Genomic DNA, 19,685 nt, shown 5'->3' with positions numbered 1-19,685 from the left:
GCACATGTATATTCAATCTGTGAAAGTGATATTTACTCTTAAATTTGTCATAAATCCACAGAAAAAAAGGAAGAAAGGAATGCCAGAGTCATCTAATTTATCAAGTAAAGCGAGAAGGCGAGAACGCTTTTATTCAGTGACAGTGAAAAGGAGAGTAAAGGAGAACAAAGACAGCTGAAATTATTCTGTAATATTGATATAAATGATTCTAGGGCAGTCTCTACCTGCAGGCAGCAAATCTTTTTAAAAAAAACACTCCGTAAACATGAGCTACTTGAGATGCACTTGATTCTGTGCACCAGCCACTTGAACAGAAACAAATCCTCGACTTGTTTGATAAATCATGTGGTCGGTCCTCTGCCTGCGTGCATGTCTTTTCTCAAACGTTTAACATCGGTGCTTTTGAAGTGCCTTCACATTAGGAGCTATTGTTCATCTGTACACAATGAGCTCATTGTTATACTCTTTAGTGTCCCCATCCAACATCTAAAAACAAGGCTGCAGCCACAAAACATCAGCACTCTTAACATGCTCACTGTTAACATGCTGATGTTTAATAATGTTAACCATGGTTACCATCTTAGTTTAGTGTAAGTAGCTCTGAGGCTGAGGGCAAAATCATCGTCAAATTTAAATTTTGCTCTGATGATGGTGCAAGAAGGAAAGTTAAAGGATCACCATGATTGTTAAAATTCAAATGAAGGTCTGTACCAGTTTCATGCTAATCCATTTTTCGTTTTTTTGTTTTTTACTTGTGTCAGAAATCAACTTGCCAAAAGTCAAGTTTTACTCGCTCCTGTACAACATGGCTTATTTTTTAGTGATTATCAAGTAACAACAAAAACTGAAGTTAATTGTCATGTTTAATGTAGATCTGCAAAGTTTATAAAATGTTACAAGACAGTGAAAAATGTAAAAAGTGATAGTCCATTACCAAAGATATTCAGTTTAATCTGATAAAAGCAGGACATCTCTAATCTTTATCAGCAAATATGCAGAAATCCCAGATTTAAACAGAATGAATAGATATGGGGGAAAAAAAAGGTTGGCGTGTCAAATGTCAACCTTATGAATGAAGCTTTGAACCACCAAACTATTTGGTACAGTCCTAAATATTTCACTGGATAAGAGGAAACTTTGAACTCCTACGGTCGCTAAATGAAAGGAGTCAGTCGAATTTATCCGCTAGTGATCACGAATGTCAGTCCCAAATTTCATAGCAATCCAAAATACAAACAAGCCATAGCATTTTTTTCCCCATTACAGCAGAATGCTAATGTACGGAGCCAGACCCTTCTCCACCACTGACACAGGGCCGAGGTGACTAAAACAATATTAACTCAAAGAGAAAAAGCCATTAAGAACTGCTATTTGGGCATGACAGGATTTAAGAGCTGCTAATTTACGCAATCTCTCAAAAATAAACGAGCAATGTTTTAACTGTGCAATTAAACTGAACATGTTTCCTCTGTGCAACCCTTCATTAGCGCCACAATCAGCAGTGTTAATGAAGTTTGTACAGCTGAGATGAGTTAATGGTCACTGATTGTCAATTTTAAGACACGGGAGTAAGTTTTTCTACATTCTCCTTTTATTATAGTTTTTTAAAGTTCTGGAGCCTTTGGCACTTTATGTTGCTGCTGTCTGGCTCCTACGTTGAGCTCCTCCAGGGTTTAAGAGCTGACAGCAGAGAACAGATGAGAAGTCTGATATCATTGTTCTGTGGCTTTATAGCCAACAGAGGAGATTAACGGTGATGAGAAAAGACTTTAATCTTCTCCTGGATGTTTCGCAGATAAAAGCCTATCAATGCTCGTAAAAACCGAGGGGACTGCTCCACTAGATCAAAGAGTTACCTTCTAATATTATATCCTCCACTTGAACAACATGGCACCCTGGGAAGTCAACCCCCTAATTATGACCAATTACAAGACATTTAGGGCTAGAGGGCTGTCCAGACACGATTTCTGAGCAGGTTATTTTGGTTTTTCTTAAGAAAACTGAACTTATTTAATGTCTGCTTCAAAAATGATTGCAGTGTGTTATTGCTGTTTACATCTTTCATATTATAGTTTGGTTTGGCCTGGGCTTTATCCAAAGATATTATTACCCTGACAGGACTATTAACTTGGGCTTGGATTAAGTTATGTGCTGCACATGATGTCTGTGAAGCAGATGGAGACCAAAAAAATGTCTGCAGTCTTGGCAGAAAACTGCCGCTGAACATTTTTGATCAGCGTGTGAGGATGCCAGGTCAGTATCTTATACAGAAGTGCCTCCAAACCTTTCCGGTAGTTCAGCACAACCCCTTGAAAGTAAACTGATTCATGACAGTTTATTATGTGACTGCAACATTTGCAAGTCCAGAAAACACATTTCACATGGACTTTGGAATAGGGACCCTCTTTAACAGCTAATGTCTTTGTCACAAACATACTAGAACGCTGTACTGTTCATACAACACAACCTTCTGTCTTGCCAGGGGTGATCTATGTAATGTGTAGTTTGCTGCAAATGTGTGTGTGCTTTTGCAAAACATTAACACTGAAGCAACTGAAGCAACTCAGGTAATCGCAAAACCGACTGCCACGGTGTATTAGCGTTGTGAAAAATGTTTTGAAATGCTTTCGATACTCATTTGTCACTGTATCAATACTCCGGTAAAAGCTTCACTTTCTCGTTCTCTCTTCTCTCCAACAGCGTGTCAACATGCACACAGCTGCAGTGCTGACATATGGGCCTTTTCCACCAGTGTGTCATGCTTCAAAAAACAAAGTCATTCACTGCATTCAGTGTGATTTATCATCATAGAAGAACAGGATTGACTTGGAAAAAACAAAAAACAAACAAACAAACAAAAAAACATTCCCATTTAACCCTGGCTAAAATTGTGTTGTGTTAACACAACTTAACAGAGCTACCAGAGCTAATAGATTCAGGCGGTTTAGACTCTTCTTTTTAGCAGCATTAAGCAGCCCGGCTAGCTCAGTCGGTAGAGCATGAGACTCTTAATCTCAGGGTCGTGGGTTCGAGCCCCACGTTGGGCGCACTCCTTTTTGAGCAGCTGCAGCTCTCAAGGCACCAGCAGATAGTGCTGAAATATCATGAAGGAGTCTTTGTTCTCTGGTAAGGCCGTTCTGATGTTAAATAAAATGAAATAGTAAGTTATGAACTAAGCTATGTAAAAGAAACACAACTAAATGCCGGCTTAATAGAAAACTTGAAGGAGACTGCTCTAAACTACAGCATGCTTGTCTTGGACATTGTGTTGGCTTGCAAATGTTAGCAGGCGCAAGTGCTCATGAGTACGGAGAGGATATCTAAACCAGCTAAACCTCAACTCCTCCCCCTCCAGCCTGCATCTGCTCTCATCGCTCCGCGATTTACCCACAATCTGGGGGCTTTTGTCTGTGATATCTAAAAAGTGGACCCAGGACTACAATCCTGTAGTGTGAACTTGGCATAAAATGTTAATATTGGCTAGATACTGTTGTGCTTTCATAAAAATCATATTGATTAATATGATTGTTGGCTCCCTTGATTTAGGAGAAATATTTTTTGAAGCCATTTTTTGGCCATTTTCTGGCAGACTAGACTCCCCTCTCAGCCTACATCGGTATGTTTCACTAGTAAAATGTTTAAATGCCATTCTTTGTCATCTGTGGTGTGAAGAACTCAGTTTCCCACACAGTCAGAGAAAGTAAAAGTGTTTTTCCACCTGCGCATAGTTTAGGTATAAAATCCCAGCGGACCGCAGAGCGTCTCTTGGGCTGCTGACAGCATGTCACAGGCGCCGTTTCTAGCACTCCTCTCCACTTCCATCACAGTTACTTGTGTTCTCTGTGCTGGTTTAGAGACTCTGTGTGTAAAGTTTACAATCTGTCATCCTGGTACACCGATCTGTGTACAACACAGCTAAAAAAACAAGAGCTGAAACTTGTTAACTAATCACACATTTCACCCTCTCATCAGTTAAGCACCAGTCCATGCTGTCACAAGGATTTTTGTGGAATGATCACATTTTTGATTCACCTTATTTATACTCCCTCATTGAAATGTTCTCCCTGTGCGATTGTGTGCGATTCTATCCTGTTACTGTAACGCAAACCAACAAAGGAAAAGGATGATTGTTTGACTGGAAGAGTCTTAAGTCTGCAACTGATGATTTGAATCTTCGACTCTCGGGGGGGCAGCCCAAATTCACACAATTGCTTTAAGACTATCTGCTGTGTGATCACATCACACAACTGACCGGAACAGAAAACAAACAGGGTAGAAAATTAACTCAACCTCTGTCTGTCAGACAATGACGTTATGTCCTCCCTGCCCACAGAACGTTGGAGTGGACCAACTGTAAGATGTGACTGCTGCTGTGATTGAAGATAACACTGATGGTAAGGTCATGGATCAAGATTGTCTCTATTGTGGAAATCACAGAGCGAATGAATTTCATGAAACCAGGAATCTGAGAAAAATTGAACCATGAGAAAAGGAAGAAAGTTACATTTGGGGAAATATAAGCAGATCCTACTCATCGATTGCATCTCTCAAGCATCAGGGTATTGCAACACACCTTGACCATGAAGTTGCCGTCATCCTCCGGAGTCACCATGACAACGGAGTCATGCAGCTTTTCGTCGAAGTGAACATGTGATGGGGCTCCGGCAGCGGGGGGTTCCTCTGAGAAGCGCACGCCTCCTGCCTTCGCACAACCTGAGTGAGATGGAAGAGGGAAAAACCACTGAAGGTCGGTCGTGTACACAAACACCCACACTGAAACGCTTTAAAAGAAGTAAACACACCTTTAATGGCAGCACTCGACTCCCTTCACTGACATAGCGGAGTGCACAGCTGAGCACTTAACAAAAGCGATCATTCAAACCTGTGCTGAATGCATGAATGCTCAGGGAGCTGTAAAGGCCTGAGGCAAACACACAGGCACGTGTTTATGCACATATACAGTGCAGCATGTACAATAAACTGCATGTAAAGTGTAGGAAGGATTGAAGGAGAGAGGAAGAGAAAAGAGATCAAAAGGCCAGACAGAACATTTGAAGAAAAGTCCAATTGAAGAGGGGGAAAGAGTGGAGTGGAATATTAGTAGAAATATTGCAGTAACCTCAGCTGGCTTCAGTTAAAATCTACAAAAGAATCAGTCACTGAGACTAGAAAGGTTGTTGAAAAAGTCCAGCAGAGACCAACGGTAGTAATATGATGCTTTATTAATCCCCGCATGGCGTCCCCTAAAGTCAGAGGCCAAGGTCACCAGAGAACATCAGGCTTATAGTTCACTGCTATTCAGCGAAGGGCTGGACAACAAGGAGGAAATATCTCAGAAAACAAAAAATCTTCCAAAAGTATGATATATTCAATGATAGACACAAAAGTGTGTGAACGCGACAATTTCATGAGAACCAATACTTTGGTATCAAATCGAAGGAAAACCCTTACAATGCTGTAGTCTGCTGTTACATGCCAGAGGAAGGAGAAGCATGCCTCCCAGTAATGAACAACAATAACTACACATGTAACATAGCAACACGTTCAGCTGCAGCAATGGCTCTGACTTGTCCAAAAGAAAAAGCAGTGATCCGTGAATTGATCCAGTTAACTCACGGAGCAGGCGGGTTTGGATTGACTTTCTAAAAAATACCACACGTTACGACAGCCAGGGCAAGTGGCAAAGCAGTGGTTGGAGTAAGTATTAATGACTTAATGATGAAATTGGACATTTGTGTTTGCGGTCTTGACATCAATGCAAACAGATCAGATGTTTTTGTGTTTGTTCTACCGTTTTTAGTGTTTTCAGTAGAGCAGAAGCTTGAGCGATGTTTAACTTGCATGCTTCGTGTAGGTCATGATTTATTCACTAAGTCTGTTTCCACTGCAACCTAAAATACACATGAAAACAGATGGATGGAAACATACCCTATCCTATAGCAAGCTCCACTCTTCAGGGGAGGTTTCTTCAGTATCTAGAAATCTAGCTGCAGGGACTTGCTCCAATTCAACCACAAGAACATGAATGAGGTTGGCAACTGACACTGGGCGATAAGGCCCTGCTCTCATTCAGTGTTCCAGTTCACCCAGAAGGTGCTGGATAGGGTTGAGGTCAGGAATCAGTGCTCTACTGTCAAAAATATCATTGTAGCACTGTATTCTGTAGCACCAAGATTTCTATTAAAAGTCCAGTGTGTAAGATTTACAGGGAATATAACAGAAACGGAAAAAAATATTCATTACTATGTTTTCATTAGTGTATAATCACCTGAAAATAAGAATTGTTGTGTTTTTGGTACCTCAGAATGAGCTGTTTGTATCTACAGAGGGAGTGAGTCCACTTACATGGAGGCCACCATACTGTACTGCCATATTTCTACAATTTATTAGAAGAAAGAGAGGGGGCCTTTTGAGTTTCACAGTCACTGTAGTTCATGTAGAAGGGAAGGGTGAGGCAAATGGTCTTCAGTTGACCCCCAAATCAAAATGATATATTTCTCCTCTCACCTGCAGTGCTATTTATTCATCTAGATTTTTTTTGTGTAGGTTGCAGATTTTTGGAGATATCAGCTGTAGAGATGTCCGCCTTCTCTCCAATATAATGGGACTGAATGGAACTCAGCTTTGGTTGCTCAAAACACAATAAAATACATCTGAAAAATATAAAACCAGTTTCTCTTTTGGTCTTGAATCACAGGCGTAATTGCTGACTTGAGAATTTTAAAAAAGCCAAAACACAAAAGCTGACTGGGAATTTTAAAATATTATTACATAATGTGTTGTTATGAAAAAAATCAACAACTATAGTAGAGTTTTACAAAAAAATCTCACAATGCACAGACTTGGAATACTGTGTTTTCAGCAACAATAAAAAAACTCTACAATTTGACGTGTCATATGAACTGCCCCGCCATTTTATCTATGCTTCCAATTTAGCTGTTGCATGATACATTGTGGTTCTACAGACAAAATGATTAATTAACTAACCAAGAGAATAACCAGCAGAGTAATCATTAATCAATGTGAGTTAGTTGTATAAAAAATTGAATTTGTAACATATTTTCTCACCAGTTAGCATGCTGGATTCTTTGTATCACAGGGTTAAGGGACCAATATACATTGTTGTTTTGATAATGTTGTTTTTTTTTGAAAAACCAGGAATTGTCTTCCTCTGCTGTTTCCTCACTGCAGCTTCTTATTTTACTTTGCAGCTGCTTGCATAAATATTCACACAAAAAAAGAGTACTGGCACAAAATACAAGCTACTGGCAGCTCTAACAGAGTTTGAACCCTAGAGATAAACAAAGTAAAGACAGCTTTTTAAATCATTCTTACATGAAGGTGAACTGGCAAATGCAATGTGCCATAAAACTTTTCGTTATGCTGGTCTCCATTGGATCTCAGTGTCAAAATAAACGCCTTAAGAAGGTTTAGACTTACAAGCTAAACATTATTTCCCTGTAGGTTTTAGGGTTCTCCTATGACACTGAGACACACTGATATTTATTGTTCTCCTGCTCAGGCATTTATTCCCAGAATGAGAGAATGGAAACTTGCTATCCAAATAAAACCCCCTCCTCTCAAATAAAACCAAAAAAACTATAATACTCTGTGACAACAAACAATATGTCTGAACTTCTGCTCAAAGGAATTTGAGTCTGATTATAAAGCATTACTTTCCCAGACCTTTAAGAAGAGAAAGACATGTCCAGAGGCTTGAAAACAAGATACATATAAACAGTACAAAAATATCTTGTCCTCTGCTATATTTAAACAACCTTTTAAATGTTTATTAAATGTTCTATTAATAGAAGTCACTGGGACTCACATTACTTAAATTTGAAGACCATTCACCGTAGAAACTCTTCGGAAATTGTCCATTTAAGTGTTTGCGTCTAAATCTGACAATGTGATTACCATCTCCAGCATCAATCTATTTCACATACATTTCCTCTGCGCCATGTGTCTTATTACCATCTTTCCAATTATTCTCAATTTATTCAGAAACTTCAAAGCTGCTTCAATCAGCAATATGACCACCATGCCTGAGCTTTGCTTTTTTAGCCAACATTACTGATTGCCAGCTCTATCAGGTACTGTGTGACAAACAAAGAATTAGATATGTGTATGCGGCTCTGATTTTGACCTAATCACCCACAAGAATAAAAATACACTTAACTCTGGTCTTTTGACACTACTTCTCTGGCTTGGTTGCATTTATATCCAGACTCACAGGATGGTGTAGCAAACACACAAGGCATTTTGAACAGGTATCTGGATTCAACGTTATTAATTCAGTAACAGATGCAGGCTTAATTAACAGTGACTTCAAAACAAGGCTGGTAAACTGCAGTCAAGATGCAGATGGAAGATTTTAATTTTTAACATTGTCTAATTTAAAGACAGACAGGTAACTGGATTAAATCGAGGTGGTGCATACAAAAAGTAGTTTAAGTTAAAGCAAAATTTAAATCCCTGAAAAGATTTTCTCAATCAATTTCTTAGTACGAGCAATGGAACCATGCTTTCACTCAATTTTTTGCCAAGGTTAGAGCAATTTGGGTTATTTAACACAAGACTTTTCTGTATTTGTGCATTTTAGCTTTTCTCACTGGTTTGAGGTGGGGTTATAATAATTTGATAAATGTGTTGTTTATCTATTTATATTTTTAGGACTATGACCGTTTGAGTCAAGGATGTAACACAGCCATCAAGGTTTCTGTAGAACACATTTGTTGAGGCTTTCATAATACAGATGTAGGGAAGTTCCAAATGACAAACTTCGTTGTCAATTAAACAGATATTTAAATTTAAACTAACAATGTGACATGTATTCTGAAGTTCAAACCAATAGCATAATGGATTTCTTATTCCAAAACAAAAGCTTATGAAGCCATACTTTTTAATTAAATTGCACTTTAATGAAACAATCCTGCCTTATCTTGACTCTGACAGGGAGACACATAAAGGGATGGAGATTACAACTGCATATTTAAGTTGATCATACTTGAATGTTTGAAAGTTTCAAAGGCATTTTGCTGATAGGGAAGAGCCAATTCTGCAGTGTACAATTGCTCTGATCTATTTAATTGAATTCATATGTTGGCTTACTGTATGTCTTTGCATTACATTGAGTACAAGCCATTGGTGTCCCACTTGGGTCCAGTTCCATTAAATTTTTATTCAGACTCATATTAGAGATTAGAAATCCATGCTATCAACAATCTGGGTCACAATAATGAGTTCAGTAGTTACATAATGTTCCATATGTGCAGGATCGCTGTGTTATGGAAAGTGGAAATGAGGCTTGGGGGATGTGTTATAGTAATACACTGTGTAATATCTAAAGCTCTATACACAAAAGATGAATATTACAAAACACCTTGCAATATTAATAATATCCAATAATGGAAGTACTGATCAAAGATATATATATAAGATGTAAACTGGCATAAAACAGACTTCATGTCTTATTCCTGTGATCACAGGCAGCGTAATTTCCCAAGTCTCTCCCAAATCCAGATAAAGGATAACAAGAGTCGGGGTGGGTTAATATCTGGAAATTAGTTTTCTTATCTGAGTATGTGCCTTCATGAAAAATTCATATATTACACTAAAAAGGTATTAATGGGTCTTTTGATTTTAAAAAGTACATAAAACCTATGTATCTGATACCAATAATCTAGTACTGTTGTGTTTAGTGTTAAATATCCAACATTTAAGAAATAAAAGTTATGTATTTTGGATCAGTGACTGTTGACAGTTACAGACTTGTGCACAAACTGCGTTCAAACAGTGTTAAACTGATGTGAACTCGCATTTTGTTGGTTTATAATGTACTATGTTATAACAGCAAATAAACTTGCAAATGTATGGCATCAGGGTTTTCAATTGTTGGTTGGACAAAACAAGCAATCTCAAGACGTCATCTCAGGCTCTGGATACTCATTATATGCAGTTTTTTGTATGTGGCCACCAAGTTTGATCTGCAAGACTTCAACATCACAACGGTGCTGGTCCACACAATGATTCATTCAAGAATTCATGAATGAATATTTCAAGGGGAAAAAGTAATCTATTTTTTTTTTTACATTTCGGCCACCAAAAATATACTTAGACCACCAAATTCAGGGCCTTGGTGGCCCGGGGGACCTTTGTTTCAAAATATCCCTGGTTATACAATAAGAATTACCGCTGGAAAACCTTTTCTACAGCTCTATGGTGTATCTTGCCTGTCACAGTTTGGCACCACCAAAATAGAGTAAGTGTAAGACACTGCTGTAATTACAAAAGTTACACTACAGCTCTCATACTACACAGCAGAATCAGATCTCAAGGCACAGAACTACTCACTTTTGACTGGGCACCCTTTCATTAGGTGCACTTGGAGCATTTCATGTGGGTGTATGGAAAGCACTGGTGTTATTTTCTGTACTCTGTTTCCTACACCACGAAACTTCGTTCTGAAAAGTCTGCTTCCTTCAGTGAACCTCAAATCAGACATGCAGCACCATTCGTGATGAAAGACACCATGAAAGTGAAAGCAAGCATCCACAAAAATACATTCTATAACAGCTCCAACTGGAAGGCATCAAATTTCAGAGCGTCTGACTCATGGACCAGATGATGCCAAGATGGATCGTTTGTAGCGTGTCTCTTTTGTGGGGAATGAGCATGTGCTTCAGTCCTGTGAAGGATCTGGAGCTTTCCTACACCATGTTCATTTTCGGACTAAACTAAAAGCATTGAGACACACAAGGTGTTCTACTGCAGGGCTCGTCCGGGATTTGAACCCGGGACCTCTCGCACCCTAAGCGAGAATCATACCCCTAGACCAACGAGCCACAACTACAACCATCCTTGTATCAAATCAAAAATCCAAATAAATCACTGTTTCACGACAGTAGAAACATCTTTGCAGATAAAACTAAATCAGAAATGTTCATTTTTTTTAATCACTTTGGTGGAACTATGCAAGCAGTTTCCCCAAGTCTTTGTGCTAAGCTAGGCTAAATATCACCTGGACATACTCTACAATCCTTTTAGTGTCTCGCAAGCATTGCCGCAGTCCCTGACTTCATTCTAACCTGTACAAAATCTGCTTGTTTGATGCTTCACAGGATATGATGTCTTTTTGTTTTAACAAAAATGTCAGCCAAAAGATTAGAGGATGGGGAAACCTGTTGTATGTGTTACAGTCTTGTCATTTATCTCAGAGAGACTAGAGGTGAAAACCTACAATGACAGCAAGACAAATCCTCTGAAGAGAATCTCTTTTGGGGTGAACTTGGTGGATTTGGAGGTTTCCTTGACTGAGTTAGGTGATATTCATTATACAGACTAAATTTAAAGGATTGAGACCCACAAAATGTTACTACACAGGGCTCGTCCGGGATTTGAACCCGGGACCTCTCGCACCCAAAGCGAGAATCATACCCCTAGACCAACGAGCCACACTAAAAGCCTTTCCTGATTCAAAAATTGATCTGATTTGATCACTGCTGAATCAGTGCAGTGTGTGTGTAATGTTGATTCTTCATTCACTTTTACTAACTTGCAGTTTCCCACTGCAGGGTTTGTACTAAGCAAGGCTGATCAGATCCTGTACTATCATACTCTACAACCTCCCTCTTGTAGAGAGTCTTTTGTGTGCTGAAGAAGCAGGTTTTGTAGCCTTTCTGGGCTATGATAGTTCATATTTAACAAAAATGTTATCAATAGACCCACAAGAGCTGGAGTTGAGACCCACAATTTGTTTTTGTCAATGGCTTGTTTGAGATTTGAACCTGTAAACCATACACAACCCCAACATGAGAATCACGGCTCTAAACCAACAAGACACAAATAGCCTTGTATTTTCTTGTAATGTTTTATCACGTTAAGTTTTAAATTAAGTAATTTTCCATGTTTAATACACTTTTACAGGGTTATCATTTTAAAATGTGTCAGATGTAAACATTAATAAGCCACCTGGAGACAGACATCTAAGCTGACTTGAGGAGTTTAAACATTAGAATTACCGTACATTAGCCAGCTACACTTATTTAAACTGCCAATGAGTGCCATGATTTTAGCTGACAAAATTCCCTATGGAATCAAAGACCTCATGTTTCACCAACTATTCCCAATTTCAACATTAAACCTGCCAGCGTTGTATAGAGAAAAGAGGGTCACACTGGGGATTAATATCATCCAACAAGTCTTTCAGTTGATCATGTCCAGTAGAAAACCACACATTTGCTGCCATCCAGCTTTCAACAGCTTGTGTTACCATTAGCACTGTGAACTGCATCGCTGCAGAGCAAGAGTGGAAAGCTTGACAACTGTAACAGAAGAGAGGACAGCTTAGGAAAGGGTCAGCTGGAAACTTTCATAGTTCCTTCATTATGGGCTCGTCCGGGATTTGAACCCGGGACCTCTCGCACCCGAAGCGAGAATCATACCCCTAGACCAACGAGCCATGACAACTTCATCTCTTGCTTCAAACAAAGACTCTGACTTAATCACGTTTAAATCACAATAACACTAGCACTTTCCCCTTGCGTTCAGGCTTTGTGCTGAGCTAGGCTACACAGCTCCAGGACATATATGCGCCACACAATTGTTTTAGCGTCTTGCAAGCATTGCTGCCGTCCCTGACATCTTTCTATCATGTACAAAATCAGCTTGTTTGATACGTCACAGGAAATAATCTATTTTCCTTTCAACAATGCTATCAGAAAGACTGAAAGCAGAGGAAACAGCTTCTGTCCCAGCAATGAAGCTAGGCTGGTGTTTTTCATTAGCTAGGCTTTAGCAGTGCTTCCAGTCTTTATGCTAAGCTAAGCTAAACAGCTCCTGAACATATATGCATTATACAAACAATGTAGGGTCTTGCAAGCATTGACGCTGTCTCTGATTTCATTCTAGCGTGTAGAAAATCAGCTTCTTTGATGCTTCACAGGATATGATAACCTTTGTGTTTTCAATGTTGTGACTTCGGCTGAGTTACAGTGAAAGACTAACTGAAAAACACTTAATAAGGAAAAATAAATAAATTAAAAATTAAAAATGAACGTCATTGTTAAGCCTGCCAAGTCTATTTTGTATGTATTTTTTAATTTTTTAACGTGATCTGTTACGTTTTTGAAATCTTTCTGGTTTTTCTTCAGGGCTTCTTGCAACATGAATTCACATCACAAAACAATGAAAGTATTCACTAAGAATACACAAGGGTGTACTTTTATACCCTAGAGAAGAAAGACTCTTCTGGTGACTGAATCAAGACACAAAGACTTAAGCTGGAAGTTCATCATTAAATCATATGACGGGCCTGCTATTTAGGGTCACTACTCCTGCTATAAGAGGCTTTTTGCATGAAGACTGGAAGTTCATACAATAGGGCTCCATGGCTGTAATTACCTTCACACACTGAGCTTAATGGCAAGCTTTCATACAAAAAGCCAGTCTATCAGCAGTTTGAGTTAAACGCTATACCCTTTGGAGTTTGAAACATATTGAGAGACAAAGCTTTCACTTTCAACAAGTCTGACTGAAATTTCTCTCCATGGTGAGAAATTATCCATTTAAGAAATGTGACAACTGCAAAGGAAAGTCAATCCAAATCATGAATGTTAGACTCACCATTCGGCTCTGCTAATTTACTGTGTTTCCTTAAATGGGAGAAACGCCTCAGGAGCTGATAGATGGCATTAATGTGTGTATTTTCAGAGCAAGCACTGCAATCAAACATGCCTCAAATCATACTGTAGAACCGCACACAGTCAAGCTTATTGTTTTGGTGGGTGTTGCTGGCCTGCTCACTTCTACGAATTCTCAAACAATAATTCTCCAATTCTAATAAATTTCAGAAAATGGACATAAGCTTAATTCAAAAACAATGTGTCTGTGCTGAACTGTGATGTTCTTTCACTGTGGCTTCATAACTTAATTTCAATGTTAATTTAATTGCAATTTTACTAACTATTACAGCTAATAATTAATTACTGCAATGATTTCACAAAGGTTGTTTTGCCACTTAAAATGTCCTTTCTAGTTATTAACTTTCAAATGTATGCCAATGTAAACAGTGCAGTAAAATTCAATGACCCTGTTTTATGGCTATTCCTTCTATAATGGCTTACTCTGTCTTTTTTATTATTTCTACATTGCAAAGAAGAAGCCACTAGTTATGGTTATTTTTTTTCTAATTGTAAACCCCCCTTTACTGATGTGCTCAATGTTCCTCAACATAGAAACACAGAGATTTCCTGGATAATGTCATAATACTATAGGTAATTATGTTGTGGCCATTAATTTTAGTTATTTTACCTTTGTTTCTGAGAAATCATGTTTTCCATTCAGGCCACAACACACAAATCAGAGCAACTGCAAATTCACATGGCTTGGCATGACAATTAGCTAAATTCATCCAAAGCTGAACCAGAATCAGAAAGACAATTCAATGAAGATGCAAATAATATTATTTACTTTTGAAAAAGATAAGTCTTAAAGCCACTGGAAACCCAAATCCACAAAAGCCCTCTAACTATCATATTTACATACAAGTAAGCATCTAAAAAGCAGAAATAAGTTTTAATCCAGTTTTTGTGCATATTCCTGAATTGGGCATGCTTATGCTCAGACGTGTTATGAATATGATGCAATTAATTCCACAAACCAATCATTAAAAAAAAAAAATCCACTTAATTGCCCCAATCACATGAGTGCAACAAAACCTCTCCGCTCCCATTTAATCTGCCTCTGTGAGTCTGAGCCAACTCAGCAACAGGGAACTTAAGCTGTTATATCACTCAGGCCTTTGACACAAACGGTAATTTTACCTGGCAGATTACAGTAAGCAGCACCAAAGTCACACAATAACACAGACAAACTAACAGATCAAGGCAGCGGTTGACCAACAACTCCTGTGTCCTGTGAGGTAAAATTACTGTTTTTGTCAAAGGAGTCTGGTGGCTTTGAAGATAGTGTAGACGGCAGCTTCAGTTTCCCATCAGAAAAGGATATCTGAAATTAAGTGGTAAAAATATTCTAAATATAGCGTACACTTAAACTTATATTGACATGATTAGGTGCTCCCATTTTTAGGTGGCTAAAATACATTTTGCTATTGGCTTCTTCCACAGCAGAACATTGCTTAGTTTCTCAAACTGTGCCACACTTACACAGTCTAAATGGTCTAAATAGTAAAACACACTGTTTTTGAAGTCTATTAGTTTATTTTTTTTTACTCAGATTTTTGTGGATGCTTAATGAGACCCTCAAATCTGATATCACGGCCGTTGTGCTATTTCAAGGGAAATTTCCAGAGGCTCTAAGCTACAGCTCAGTGTTAGTGGCTCCTGCAACTGAGTTTCAGACGAACTGACTGAATGTGTCTGAACGTCACCAAAATACATCTTGAGTCACTGTTAACATTGCTGCTTTTATCTACACAGTAGACTTGACTTTGACTTGTTATCAAAGAACCAGATGTTTTCTAACAGTCCAAAGCTGCCTTAATATGATAAGAAATTTGCTCTTGGCTCCTTACATGGTAGCACAGTGCTTTCTGTCATGTCTGCCCGGTATACAAACAGCTATGCTAACTCTGGCATTGGATTTAGCTAAATTCTTAAATTACATGCCTATTCACAAATCTCATAGATCCATCTGACTGATGGCATTTGGCCATGCATTATGTTTACTAGTGAGTTTGTAATATGCTTTTTATTAGGGTGCAATGGCAAAAAAAAACAAAGTGAAAAACTGATCTTGTGTAGCCGCCTCTCTCTGTCTATTGTTATAATCCTAGTAACAGTAAGTACTGTAAAATAATAATGATACAATGACAATGATAGTAATAAGACGGTGCTCTGCCAGCGGCTGCCTGTCGTGGTAAGTTGTTTCATTGCACCAGATTTTTTTGGATTGTGTCTGAGGTCCATTGATCTTCAGTGCCTTGTGCCTACCTGCTCCTTATTTATTTACATCGTCCCTGGGCGTATTTTGTTTATCCTGTGTATTTTTTGTTTATTTTGTTTCTGTCTTTATTGCATGTACTTAAGCTGCTATGACAATTTAATTTCCCTTTGGAAATAAATAGTTATCTATCTATATATCAATAATACTACATTATACTACTACAACTACACATCATTATAGTATAATACACATACTAGACATACACATTATATACACTATAAAGTTCAATATTTTTACACTCTGTGGTCTCACTGATTGTCCTGCCCACAGCACTATCTAACTGGTTACACGTCACGAGTAACAGCCAATCACCACTGAAGGCTGTGTCACAGACCAGGCTGCTGTGAGTGACAGCTGTGTGTCAGAGGGAAACAGACATCACCGATTTTACAATAATCATCACAATGTCATGATCTATTTCTGTGACAAGGATGTCTAGTTTCTCAGTTAAACCACTGAAAACACCTCCAGAACCCTGTGTATCCTCCCACCTCACGACTTTTTTAAGTACAATACCATCATCATTCAAGTTTGTAATTCATCATGTTGTGTACTTCAGCAAGTTCTACAGCTCTACTCTTCCAGTCCTGTCTGCAGGAATCCTCTCAGCACAGCCTCACTGATTACTTGCCTCAAAAGACTCAGTACTCAGACTCAGAGAGAAGAATCGGTACCAACAATGCAACACAAACTAGATCATTCATTCATTATATGCACTATATACAGTGTGAAAAAGCCCTAATGTACTATTGCATAACGTTTGAATGACCAACCATATGGCTCGTGAAAATGCTACCAACTCCCTAAAAGGCAAAGAAGTTATTTAACTGCACTGTTAACACAATTGTGCAATGTCTGCAACATCATCTGCCTCAGTCTGGGCACTCCTACCACAACATCTCTCATCTCCACAGTCATCATCACACTGGTAATTTGAGGGCCAGCTGGCAGCTATCTTGTTTGCACAGGAAAAACAGATCTGTCACTGGCACAGTTTATTGCATTATTTTAATCTTTACTCCTTCAGCTGTGGTGTTTGTCCTTTTACTTTATAGTCTTATTTGATGTATTTGCACATATACTATAAACAGCATCAAAGCACTAGTAGGGTTCAGGGCCAAGCCCTCGTGTCTCGCTCATTATCACAATACTGAGATCTGTGGTCTTTCTGATGGGTCAGATAATCTCAGACAAAGCCAGAGCAGGGACACACACCCACACTTACTCTCTCAGTAGGAGCAGACCCATAACCTATAACTACACACATGCATGTGCACACACAAATTAATACAAACGAGTGCACGCTGGAACACGCACGCCCCACTGAACTGGCTTATTTCAGATTAATCTCTATCTACTTCTGTCCCTCCACTAATCTGTCTGTCCGTGTATCTGCCTCTGCTCTGCTGAGTATTACGGTGATCTAGCAGCCTTCTTCTCTGAACTTCGCCTCTTTCACCGAGGTGTCATTACACTCCCAAGAAAAACTAAATTTGCGCATTTGTACACGAAAAAAACAGCAGGTTTAGACTAAAAAGAAGCACCATATTTGGCTCGGATCAATGCGGCTCGATTCCTTCGCTCCTCCTCACTTACAACACATCAAATACAGCAGCTTAGTCAGTGCCCCTATGCTTCAAACCATGACAGTGTAGCTACCCCTGTAGCATCACCCCTCTAGCATGATGTTTTGATGTGCCGTTGAAGTGAGGTGACATGATCTGAAGAGCGAGAAAGGAGTTAGGGTGGATGGATGGATCAAACAAACACAGGACTTTCACCCAGGAGACTGGAGTTCATGCACTGTGTGAAACCAGAAGTTATCTTTCACTTCTTCTTAACTTATGTAACTTATTCAAGTTACATTATGTAATCTTATGTAATTTGGTTTAGGTCAGTTTCCAGTTTCCAGTTGATCCACTCCCATCTGACCTGTTCAAATTACTGCATTACGCTGTTACTACAAATTCATTACTTTCTATATCCATTACCAAAAAAAGCCCTTTGGTGTTTTAGTTGAAAGAGCCCCTTAGTCTTTGGTTGTGAAACATTTGCAGGAATCATGATGTTTTCTTAAACCTAGCCAAAATGTTTTTGTGCCTTTACTTTGAAAGTCTACCCGGATGTTGTATATTTATTATTACTAAGTTGACCGTAGATCTCTGCATGTGCAAATCTGATGTTAGAGGGGCACCTACAATGTTATAGTTTGAAGCAGTGGGCTGCTAACCAAGCTGCAATATTTGACCATCACTTTCAAAAGGATCAGCTGTATTATTTCATGGCTAGCATGTTGTCTAGGTTGTGTTCCTGTTTTGATAAACTCGAGTCTTCTCCCACTGTAAATCCCAAGGTTCACCTGGGTGAACACATTAATTAACAAACACACCTGAGACTCTGGCATTTGTTAAACACAACGTCAATTATGTTTTAAGTTCACTGCTTGCCAGCCTTACAGTCTGGTTGCACAAGTCCATCTCAGTCTACCCTTCTCCTTTAGCATGCCTTTTCTGTATGGTCTATATTCACATGCAAAATAAGTGATAACAAAGTTTAAAGGAATAGTTCAGATTATTAGAAGTGGGGTTGTATGAGGTACTTATCCATTAGTCAGTGAATTATCTACAGTAGATGGAGGTCGGTTCACCTCCAGTTTGGAGAAGCAGAGAGGAGTATCAGCTCAGAAGCTCGGCATTGTACTGCTGTGGACAGGGTCCGCAGCAAAATAATATTTTAGACACTTAAAAAAAGGACATCTATAAGAATCAATATCAGTTTAAGTGTATGCTATATTTAGAATAGTTTTAGTGCCTCACCTTGCCATGAGACAGCCTTTTGTGACCAGAAACCTTTTCTATTACTCCCCTCCTCTCGCCTCCAAACTGGGATTGCATCAACTGCCATTTGCTGTAAGTAATAAATGACTACCTCAGACAACACCACTGCAAATAATCCGAACTATCCCAGTAAAATGACAAAGTTGGTTTCATCTACTGTCTGAAACCTGACAACCACATTAGAGGGGTTTTTTTTGGTATTGGTTTGTTTGTTTTTTGTACAAAATGTTGTTTTTCCTGTCCATACTCAAAGAAATGATGAGCTTCTCAACTTATCCATTAGGGAGGAGGTCTCAAAAGGCTAAGAGAATGTTTGTGTTCACATTTTTCCACATTGGTCCCGACAAAGGTCAAATAACAAACTGTTGTGGCTCTTCAGAGATCTTTGCCTATTGTAAAATTATTTGAAGGAAACAAAACCAAAGACTACACAATAAACCTTCAGAGGTCTTAATTGTAAAATTCTCCCAAAGGTGCCAACACATTCCAGCCTCTCCCTCTAAAAAGGCAACAAACCCTCTTCCTATGACATTTCAGTCCATCCCGGACTCATGGAAAATACATTTTGTGAAATGCCGTCAACAGGACGTCAATAGAAAGGCTCCCTTTGCACTGCCCTTAATTCACTGACCTTATCAAAGACAACAAAAGCCTGCAGAGTGGAGACAACATGTACCCATACTCCACTGGGGAGGAAATGAAGCATATTCATGGGTGAGTACCGGGTTCCTCTCTTCCAGCGTATTTTATTAAACCCTTCCTGCTTTTGAGGAAATAAATTTGCTTGCCTTCACAAAAATCTGTCATAAAGCTGCTGACATCAACTTAACACTCCCCTTTCCCAAGAAACCCAACCAAAAGGACAAATCAATCGTGAATTTACAT

General features: G+C 38.8%; 1 protein-coding gene and 4 non-coding genes across 5 annotated transcripts in view; 1 reads left to right on the top strand and 4 right to left on the bottom strand.

The window, feature by feature from the left end:
- The window catches only part of adisspb (adipose secreted signaling protein b), a 42,541-nt gene that overhangs the window by 15,126 nt on the left and 7,730 nt on the right, over nucleotides 1–19,685 (bottom strand). Inside the window, exon 3 of the mRNA XM_084712384.1 lies at nucleotides 4,574–4,713. Coding sequence (XP_084568510.1) covers nucleotides 4,574–4,713 — 140 coding nt within the window. The remainder of the gene's footprint in view (nucleotides 1–4,573; nucleotides 4,714–19,685) is intronic.
- trnak-cuu (transfer RNA lysine (anticodon CUU)) lies at nucleotides 2,975–3,047 on the top strand. The gene has a single exon. It is a non-coding gene; the product is annotated as a tRNA-Lys (tRNA).
- trnap-agg (transfer RNA proline (anticodon AGG)) lies at nucleotides 10,773–10,844 on the bottom strand. Its single transcript has one exon. It is a non-coding gene; the product is annotated as a tRNA-Pro (tRNA).
- trnap-ugg (transfer RNA proline (anticodon UGG)) lies at nucleotides 11,382–11,453 on the bottom strand. The gene has a single exon. It is a non-coding gene; the product is annotated as a tRNA-Pro (tRNA).
- Nucleotides 12,389–12,460, bottom strand: trnap-cgg (transfer RNA proline (anticodon CGG)). Its single transcript has one exon. It is a non-coding gene; the product is annotated as a tRNA-Pro (tRNA).

Source organism: Lutjanus erythropterus, chromosome 23, assembly GCF_056507025.1.
Source record: "Lutjanus erythropterus isolate fLutEry1 chromosome 23, fLutEry1.hap2, whole genome shotgun sequence".
NCBI lineage: Eukaryota > Metazoa > Chordata > Actinopteri > Lutjaniformes > Lutjanidae > Lutjanus > Lutjanus erythropterus.
This window is presented reverse-complemented; position numbering and strand designations above follow the sequence as displayed.